The sequence below is a fragment of the Ammospiza caudacuta genome, chromosome 15, assembly GCF_027887145.1.
Source record: "Ammospiza caudacuta isolate bAmmCau1 chromosome 15, bAmmCau1.pri, whole genome shotgun sequence".
NCBI lineage: Eukaryota > Metazoa > Chordata > Aves > Passeriformes > Passerellidae > Ammospiza > Ammospiza caudacuta.
The window spans coordinates 7,166,074-7,176,349 of record NC_080607.1 but is presented as its reverse complement, the minus strand read 5'-3'; the positions used below and the strand labels follow the sequence as shown (position 1 = coordinate 7,176,349).

General features: G+C 47.2%; 1 protein-coding gene across 1 annotated transcript; it reads right to left on the bottom strand.

The window, feature by feature from the left end:
- Positions 1–465: 465 nt before the first annotated feature.
- Positions 466–9,873, bottom strand: PXMP4 (peroxisomal membrane protein 4). Its single transcript, XM_058814835.1, has 4 exons — positions 9,742–9,873; positions 9,327–9,389; positions 8,587–8,785; positions 466–6,607 (listed from the first exon to the last, which is right to left on the bottom strand). Exons 1-4 carry the CDS (start codon positions 9,870–9,872, stop codon positions 6,344–6,346), a joined length of 657 nt encoding a protein of 218 aa, XP_058670818.1. The 5' UTR covers position 9,873; the 3' UTR covers positions 466–6,343.
- Between the last annotated feature and the right edge of the window lie 403 nt (positions 9,874–10,276).

Here is a 10,276-nt window from a genome sequence, read left to right as displayed (position 1 = left end):
GCATCAGTTTAGGGGTGTTAATTTGGCTTCTCATGGCCCAGGCTGGACACTCCAGCATTTTAGGTACAAAGCTGAAGGTTGATCTTACACTCAGCAACTGCTTCATCCCACCACCACAGCAGTCACCTCTACAGCACATTTCCTTTTAGCCTGGAAGAGGCAGCAAAACCATCCCTAGACATCCTTATTTTCTTTATTTGTCACATTTTAAAAACCAAAAAGAGGTGTCAGCCATCCCAGTTTGTTTCTGCAGCTGGCACCTTACCCCTGCAGGAATTAAATCTGATGCTGGGGTCAAAGCAGTTCCAGCTGTTGTTTCCAAGCTGGTAACACCAGAGCCCAAACCATGCCCAAACTGCACCTTGTGCATGGCTTTTCTACATCCAGGACTACAGACATGCAATAATCAAGCATTGTTTCAAAGATTTTAATTTAAAAATGATGACAGTAAAAAAAGACAAAAAATTAGGATTTTTATTTGTAGACAAAGCACAGTACTGTAATATTCAAAGAGTGATTATACAGAAATAGTGGCCACAAGAAGGTGATTCATAGTGGACAGAGCCACATCAACAAACCCCTGCCCTCTCTTTTTATTGTTTTAAACCCAAATCCAAGATATTTCTACAAGCATCTGATCAATGTCACATAAGTTACCTGAGTTTATGTTCTTTATTTTATTCTATGCTGTCAGAAAATCAAGGCCTGGATTACACAGTAATTATGAATACAAAATGCATCTCAAAAGCAGAGGTAATAATACCTGTATTATAGAGCTGTTAGTTTGTTTTTCTCCCTCCTCACCAGTAGAGACATGAAAATTCTTCTAAATAAAGAGAAAAGTTACCTCCTCCAGCAATCTGGTAGGAACACACAGGTTGAAAACTCAAGATTAACACCCCAAAAATATTAACAGTGGCAGACAGACATGATGCCTTATTTCCCCTCCTCCCTTATCTGCTGGGTTTCAAAAGCAGCATCAGAAAACACACTCAGCTCCAGGCTGCCATGGGCCAGGGAGACAAACACAGCCTGGCAAACAGGGAGCAGCACACAGCTTGGGGTATTAACCAAAGGTCACCTTTGTGCTGATGCAGGGAAAATGAGCTGGAGCTCCCCAGCAGCTTCTCCTGGTGAGGGATCTGCACAGGGTTTGGTGGCTCCAGCAGCACCATGCAGGCAGCCATGGCAGCTCCCAGCAGCCTGCAGAGCTCACTCTGCACAGAGGGGCTCTGTCAGCAGCCAGGGATCATCTCTGCCCTTCCACACACACCCAGCTGGGTGTAAAGCAGAGCTTGACCTATCCTAGCAGGGCAGGAAAGTCTCACAGCACCCATATCAAAGGTGCTCTGCACCCTCCCCACCCTGGCACAGGTGCCCAGAGCAGCTGGGGCTGCCCCTGGATCCCTGGCAGTGCCCAAGGCCAGGCTGGACAGGGCTGGGAGCACCCTGGGATAGAGGAAGGTGTCCTTGCCATGGCAGGGGCTGGGATGGTTTTTAAGGTCCCATCTAACCTGAACCATCCCATAATTCTCTGATAAATGCCCTGAGCAGGGCAGTTCTCTGGGTATTGCACAGACACAGGGATGGTTCTGTCCCATGCACTGTCCCATCACAGACACGGGGTCACACCCCCAGCCTCCTCAAACCTCCTCTGCAGCACTGAATGGCCAAACACAGGTTCAAACACCCTCTCCTTCACTGCCAGCATCAAACACAGCCCAGAAAAGCTTCCCTAACCCAAATGTCAGGCAGCTGTCTCATTTTCACCTTTGTTAAATAATGCAATTGTCCCGGAAAGGGTTCTGCAGCCCAGCACACAAGCTGTCCTCCAAAGGGAAGGGAAGCACAGTGGGTATGCCAGGGCAGCAGGCAGCAACAGTAAATAACCCTGAGCCTGCTTTGTTCCTTCATAAAATAAATGATTAATAGCCCAGGATAGTCAGTCTGCTTGAAAAGCTCAGGATTGCTGAAAACTTTTGATCAGTTTGATTCATTAACCTTTAAAACTGCCTCTAAGAGAGGCTTAAAATCTGAGGGAGAAGCATCATTTTAAACCCTTCAATTTTATCCAGAGTGACAAACTGAGCAAAGACAGAGACTCTGCTCCTCTTTAGAGACACTCAGCATCAGTCAGGTGTCAAGGAAAAAATAACAAGGGGGAAAATAAAGTTGTTGTAGACAAACAACCCCATGCTCATCTTAAAATTCAAAACCAGTCAGGGCTGAGGGGAGAAAATGACCCTTCTTTGTGATCCTTAAGGACTGGCCATACTGCAGGTGCCTTCCCAACTGTCTCTTTATTTCTTTTGCTTTTAATGCTAATAAAAAAAGGAACCCAAACAGGGCACTCCGTTCCCCAAACAATGCCCTGGGGGAGGGCAGGGAGTGTCACTTACATATCCCAAAAGTCTGACTCAGACAAATTACTTCTAGTTCACTTCCCCACGACACTCCTGCATTGTTCCAACACCTTGGCAGCAGGAGGGGCTCATCCCCAGCTATCTGCTCCCAGGACAGCCAGGGGGGCTGATGTCATTAAGGAGCTGTCCCAATTACTTCCCTGGGGAAAGCACTGACTTGCAGCTTAACGTCCTGGCCCAGCCCAGCAGGGAAACCAACGGTCAGCAGAGCCCCAGGGGTTTGGGATCCAGGGAGGAGCTGGGATGCAGGGATGGCAGCTGCCCCCTGCAGCTCAGCCAGGGCTTCCTTACAGAGTCCCGAGAGAAAAAGGGAGTTTTGAAGCAAGGAGAAGCCATGGTACTGCTGCCAGGCTGATTGCAGACACTGGGTTTTGGCTGGGATTTGTTTTCTGGAGAGGACAGAGAGCAATGTGGAAAGGTCAGGAGTTGCGATGGCAGCTCCACTGCAGGCTCAGCCATGGCTTCCTTAGAAAGGAGAGATTCCCCAAAAAAAAAAAGGGCATTTTGAACCAAGGAGAAGCCATGGTACTGCTGCCAGGCTGATTGCATACACTGGTTTTTGGCTGGGTTTTATTTTCTGGAGAGGACAGAAAGCAGTGTGAAAAGGTCAGGAGTTGGGATGGCAGCTCCACTGCAGGCTCAGCCATGGCTTCCTTAGAAAGGAGAGATTCCCAAGAGAAAAAGGGAGTTTTGAACTAAGGAGAAGTCATGGTCATTGCTGCCAGGCCGATTGCAGACATTGGTTTATGGCTGGGATTTATCTGGAGAGGACACAGAGCAGTGTGAAAAGGTCAGAGCTGGGATCCAGGGATGGCAGCTCCACTGCAGCTCCATGGCAGGCTCAGGCATGGCTAAGAAAGGAAGAGATTCCCAAGAGAAAAAGGGAGTTTTGAATCAGGGAGAAGTCATGGTCACTGCTGCAAGGCTGATTGCAGACATTGGTTTTTGGGTGGGATTTATTCTCTGGAGAGGAAAGAGCAGTGTGAAAAGGTCAGAGCTGGGATAGCAGCTCCACTGCAGGCTCAGCCATGGCTTCCTTAGAAAGGAGAGATTTCCAAATAAAAAGGGCATTTTGAACTGAGGAGGAGCCATGGTACTGCTGCCAGGCTGATTGCAGACATTGGTTTTTGGCTGGGTTTTATTTTCTGGAGAGGACACAGAGCAGTGTGAAAAGGTCAGAGCTGGGATCCAGGGATGGCAGCTCCACTGCAGGCTCAGCCATGGCTTCCTTAGAAAGACAGAGATTCCCAAGGGAAAAAGGGAGTTCTGAACCAAGAAGTCATGGTGCTGCTGCCAGACTGATTGCATACATTGGTTTTTGGCTGAGCTTTACTTTCTAAAGGACACAGAGCAATGAAAAGGTCAGGAAAGGCCCCTGGTCCTTCCACCAGCAGCCACAGTGCCCAGCAGAGGAAGGTTATTCCACCTCTAAGGGAACCACAAGCTACAAATTTCACAGATCAAAACCTTCTCAGAGACACCCAGCCCACAGCTTCTTTTGCTGCAATAATTACACATGGTCAAGGATTTGTGAGTTTAATAGTTTTAGGGAGCATTTCCCAAGGCACAGCTGTCAGCTTTCTGAAATCCCGTCAAAGCTTGCAGGAATTCTGCAATTTTAGAATATCAATGCTCTTAGTTGGAACAATACTGAGGCTTCTGACAGAAAAACTGAGATGCTTCAAACACCCAACAGTGGTGGAAAGATTTTTATAAAGGAATCAGACCTCACCTGTAGCTTCACCAGCTTTTCTGTATTGAACCTTTATGTTTCTCTATACAGAGAAAAATATTTAACCAAAAGAAACAAACCAAATTCCTGATTTTACAGCTTTCATGGGGTCTGATGGCTTTCAACTCAATTATTCAGTCCAGACTGTAACAGCAGTTAATTAGAAATTAGCAATGAAATTAGAAGTTGAAGGGATCATTATGACAAAGAAGTATCTTGGTTTTTGGGCACCATGGACATCATGGGTTTGCATGGACAAAGAAAAGGGGAAAATAAAGAAAAGCAAAAAAATAAAAGGGGAAAAATAAAGCAAAGCAGCACTCTGAATATGTCCAACAGTAATAAAGGAGTTCAGGAGGACAAGGAAAAATTACTTAAGAAGAAATTGAGAAGTTTTTTTAAATCAGAAGCTCCCTGAAGTTAAATGTACCATTTCAGTTGTATATACAGAGAAAAATATTTAGCCAAAGGAAACAAATTCCTAATTTTACAGCTTTCATGGGGCCTGATGGATTCCAATTCAATTATTCAGTCCAAACTGTAACAGCAGTTAATCAGAAGTTAGCAATGAAATTAGAAGTTAAAGGGATCATAGAAAGTTATTACGACAAGAAGTGTCTTGGTTTTTAGGCACCATGGACATCATGGATTTGCATGGACAAAGAAAAGGGGAAAAATAAAGAATAAGGAGGACTCTGAATATGAGCAGCAGTAATAAAGGAGGTTAGGAGGACAAGGAAAAATTACTTCAGAAGAAATTGAGAATTTTTTTTTTTAAATCAGAAGCTCCCTGAAGTTAAATGTACTATTTCAGCTGTACCATAGGAGAAATTGCCAGAGCCTGGAGGGTAAAAAGTTCCAAGGATGATGAAGAGAGCATCAGCAGGACTATGAAATGCCATGGGCAGGTCAGGGAAAAGCAGGTGGGTACAGGGAAAGTGAACCAAACAGTCCCAACTGAGCCAAAAGAGAGCAGGGAATTTCATGATTCTCTTGGAAATATCACCCCATCAAAGCAGGAATTATTTCAATGCACATCACTGAGTAAAATGTGTAGTTATTTGCACTATGAGGAGTTTGAATTTATTAATTGATTAATGAAACCAGTTTTTGTGCTTTCTCAGCTATCTTCTGCCATAACCCAGGGTGTGCTGCCCTATCCTGGGGCTCAGCAGAGTGTTTTTGAGAGGAAGATAATTAATAAATTAATCAATTAAATTAATCAATTAAGCCTGCACAAACTACAGGTACAAAATCAGATTCAAATCTGGTTACAGCCAACACTTGCCACAGCTGTGGAAGGCAGATTCTGGACCTCAGAGAAACCCTTGCCATGCTCCACCAAAATAAAATAAATAAAAGTGCTTGGGAAATGCCCCCTTAGACACACAAAATCCCCAGCATAAGATCTGAGGCCTGGTCATAGAGGAGCCCAAGTTGTGTAACTGTTTTTGGTATTTAGTTCAAGCAGCTTTTAAAAGCTTTACAAACAAGTTTAAAATAATTACAGGGTATTCATTAGTGCACTTTATAGAGGCACAGATTCAGCCCAAGTGCAGGAAAGGAACCAAGCAAAAATAGTCTTTGCAAGCCTGATTTACCAGGCTGGTACAAGACAATCCTAACAGTTCAATTCTCACACATTTTATTGTCTCCCTGAGGGAAAACTGCAGAGGAACTCTCTCAAGAAGCACATAACTGTCCTTATAATAGTTTAAACAGGATTCTCAGCCATCCACAGCAATGAAGAAATGATGGCCCTGCTCTCAGAGCTCAGCAGGTCCCCCACTCCCTTCACCCTCAATCACACCACAGTGAGCGCAACAGCACAGAAAAAAAACACTTGTAAACATTCAGATGAGCCCTAGAACATGGTTTCATACTCTCCACTTAGTGTCAGGCTGTCATTTTATAAATATATTTAGTTTTTCAAGAACAAACCCCAATGCCACACTTGTAGGGAAAATAAGGCCTCTTAAAACCAGACTGCAACAAGTTTCTGTGGGGGTTGAGCTTGCTCTAAAAGGAGCCAAAAAACTGATCAGAACATTCTGGCTTGGAGATAAGAGCGAACTCTGCTTGATGGATGTTAATTTTAAAAAACCACAGGTCAAAAGCAACAGAATAACCTTTTCCCCCAGCTGCTGGGAGGTCCCATCCCATTCCAAGGTGGTTTAGAGGGAAGCACCTACTTGCTGTCTGTCCTTTTGTTGTAGATGAGGAAGTCAGACACGTCGTGCCACACCTCACTGTCCTCATACAGGTAGGTCATGGAGGACTGCAGGGAGGGCTGCAGAGTGTCCCTGTGGTACTCAAAGAGCCACAGGACTGTCCCCCACACCAGGGCAGCCAGCAGAGGGAAGGGATCCTGCCTGGGCTGGGGGATGTAGCCCTTCTGCACAGCCAGCCGGGACAGCCCGAACAGGATGCGGGACAGCAGGTACATGATGATCTGCAGAGGAGAAATGTGGGGACCCACAAAATCAGAGGGGTTGGGAAAGCTGCAAAAGGCCTCAGAGGAGGTAAAACTGTGATTAGAGCTAAGCAGTAGCCATGAGATTGGTCAGCAGAAAAATTATTTAACTTTAGAAAAGCAAGGACAAATAGAACAATGGTCTGTGTATTAACCCTTATCTAGAATAACTCCCTAAGCTACAGAAAAGTTTATCTAGCAAGATATTAGGAAGCTTGAAGCTTAATAATGGAGCTCTGTGCATTGTGTTTTAAGGCTCACAAGCAGGTATTGTATTTGAAATAAGCAAGCATTGTTTAACCAAAGGTACCTGTGCTTATAGGGGTTGGATAGAACTACTGTCAATGTGCTTTTGCTTTGTGTGATTGGTCAAAAAACTTATAAAGTGAGTTGTAACATTCAGTTCTTTGTCTGCTGCCTGGGATGTGAGCTGCTGGCATCTTCCCATTGTCATAACCATGGAATGAGACTGATGCTGGAAAATCAAACAGCTCAAGGCACGTTCCACAGCAGTCCTGTCCTGTTTGTGATTTCTACAGAGAAACCCAGGGAGCAGGGTGAGAACTGAGCACAGCCACCTCCAGGGCTTCACAAGTGACAATCCAGCCAGGAGGGACAGGAACAACCCCTTCACTTCAAAGCCAACAGGCTGACATTGCCCCTATCAGCACTCTGCCAAAACTCTGTTTGTTCTCCTGCAAGGCCTGCTGCTCTGATTTGCCAATCACAGGCTGCATTTCCTGCAGCACTGCTGGGCAGTTGCACAACGTCTGTCTCTACCCAGCTCATGCCACCTCAGATGGTGCTGACAGAACAGTCCTGCCAAGCAGGTGAGAGTCTGAGCACAGCCTAACCAGGCCTGGCTTAAGTCGAGCACTTGGGATTAATCTGCAGCTCTGTGTTTTACTCCTTGGTGACTGTGTGTTAACAACCAGCTTTAATCAAACACCCCCTGAGCAGCTTTCATCAGTTTAACCAGTTTAGTGGTGAGTTTAACCACTTTAGGGGTGAATTTAACCAGTTTAGGAGTAAGTTTAGCTGTCAGATTAACCAGTTTAGTTGTCAGTTTAGCTGTCAGATTAATCAGTTTAGTGGTCAGTTTAGCTGTCAGTTTACCCAGTTTAATTGCCAGTTTACCCAGTTTAGTGATCAGTTTAGCCAGTTTAGTTGTCAGTTTGGTCAGTTTAGCTGTCAGATTAACCAGTTTAGCTATTATTTTAGCCAGTTTAGTTGCCAGTTTAACCAGTTTGGTGATCAGTTAAGCCAGTTTAGTGGTCAGTTTTAGCCAGTTTAGTGGTCAGTTTAGTGGTTAGTTTAGCCAGTTTAGTTGACAGTTTGGCCAGTTTAGTGGCAAGTTTATCTGTCAGATTAACCAGTTTAGTGGTCAGTTTAGTTGCCACTTTAACCAGTTTAGTTGCCAGTTTAACCAGTCTAGTGGTCAGTTTAGTTGCCAGTTTGGCCAGTTTAGAGGTCAGTTTAGCCAGTTCAGTGGCCAATTTATCTGATAACCAGTTTAGTGTTCAGTTTAGTTACCAGCTTAACCAGTTTAGTTGTTAGTTTAACCAGTTTAGCTCAGTCCAGCTCTATCTGATCAAGTCCTACACTCACAACACTTCAGGTGAAGTGTTTAACCCTGTGATGGCCACACCAGGAACACACAGTAGTGACCACAGGTGACAGGTGGGACAACCCCACAGCTCTGGGTTACCTGACTGCCTTCCTCCAAACCCAGGGCAGCCCTGGAGGCAAACCTGGGCTTCCAGCACCCACACTGCTCATGGAAACACACAGCCACACCTGGGACTTGAGTGCAGAGCAGTCAAAACTGCAATTTGTGCAGACAAAATGATAAAAGAGCAATGCTCTGGTCAGAACCACCAAAAACAGGAGCCCTCACCCAATTCCTGGCACACCTCTTGTTTTTCCTGGCCACAGAAACTTTCAGCAAGTGCCTTTACCTGGCTGTTGATGGGATTGTTGTCACCAAACACCAGCCAGCCCCCAATGCAGGCTGCAAGGAAGGAATGGAATGGGATTTTTTTCCCCTGCAGCCGGGACTGGGCTGCCAGGAGCCCCTTGTAGGTGAACACAAAATAAGCCAGGTTCCGGGAGTGGGCGTACGTGGCCTGGGCAATGGACTTCAGCTTCTCCCTGAAACTGAGGCAAAGAGACAATTACAGGAGAGAAAAGGCAAAATCCTGCACTCACCCAGCCTGGGCACTGCACTCCCCACCTACATTGGTTTGGCCACCCCAGGAATGTTTTGGGAATGAGGAGAAATTCCCTCATCAGAGCACAGCCTTGCCCAGACTCTGGACTGGGTTCCATTTTCCCTCTATTCAAGCAGCCCTTTAAAAACTTTTTTATTGCTAAATACAAACTTTTTTATTGCTAAATGCAAACCTCAGGCACTCAGGGAAAGGCACAACATGCACTGCTACAGCCTGGGTTCCCATATTTCAACACAGCACAGAACATTGCTGTTGGCATCTGTTAGTTCTCCCTCTGTCCTCATCAACAATTGCATGAGTGATTAAATCCCTCAATTATATATATTTGTGTGTATTTCATATCAGTACAAGCTCAACCATGGCTCACACATTTTTCTGCTTTTAAACCACCTACAAACATGGAAAATAAACAGCTGCTATGAAAACATTCAAAGCAGCAACACAAAACACAGATTTAGAGTTTGTACCTTCCACTCTTGAACAGGAAAGTCATCACCAGGGCGTGTGGGGCACGGATTTTGGCTCCATAACTGTAAAGGTCGACAAATATTTCACAAAGTTCGTTTTATACTATGAAACTATTGTATTTCTAGTCTACTAACAGACAAAAAAGGTTGTTTATCCAAATATCTATTACTTTTAAGCCAGCCCAGCAGCAGCAGCACAGCAAGCCGGGAGGAGCCGAGCACGAGAGAGAAAAGCACAGGCACCTCAGCGAGCCAGGCCCAAGGGGACCCTCAACCCTCAGGCCCGAAGGGGACCCCAAAGCAGCCCAGGCCACCCCAACAGCGGCTGAGGGAGCAGAACCGCCTCCCCCTCACAGCACCCCCGCCACAGCACCCCGGGAGGGATGGGGACCCCGCGGCCGGGCCCGGCACTCACACGGCGCCGTTTCGGAAGCCTTTGATGACGGCGAGCGCGGCGTGGTAGCGGCGCTGCTGCAGGAGCGCGTTGGCGGCGCGGAGCAGAGCGCGAAGCGAATCCTCCCCACCCGCCATGGCCCCGCCGGCCATGGCGCCCCGCCGCACGCCGCTTCCGGGGGCGCCGCCCCGCCCGACACTCCCATAGGTCCGCGCTCTGTCAATCACTGCTTTTGACCAATAAGCGGCACCACCTCACTCTCGCATTGGTGCGGACAGCCTATCCTGCAGCCAATGGGCGCCGAGCGAGGCGTCCCGCCCACCCGCTCCATGCGGGCGGCGGGCGCCGCTGTGAGCCCGGCCCGGCACAGCCCGGTCATGGGCCGGGGGTCGTGGCCGCCGCGGCCGCTCCGGGAGTCCGAACGGGACAGGGGCGGCCACCGGGCGGTCCCTGCCCGGTCTGCGCGAGCTGTCGCAGTGCCGCTCCGCCGCGCCCCGAGTTGAACACAATCCCCCCGCCCCCGGGGCCTCCCCCGCCTCTCCCGCGCTGTGGGCCC

Coding starts and splice junctions, on each gene's coding strand:
- PXMP4 (XM_058814835.1), bottom strand. CDS start 9,872: ATGGCCGGCGGGGCCATGGCGGGTGGGGAGGATTCGCTTCGCGCTCTG. Junction 9,390..9,741: donor GGCTTCCGAAACGGCGCCGT/GTGAGTGCCGGG, acceptor CGACCTTTACAG/TTATGGAGCCAAAATCCGTG. Junction 6,608..8,586: donor ACAATCCCATCAACAGCCAG/GTAAAGGCACTT, acceptor TCTCCTCTGCAG/ATCATCATGTACCTGCTGTC.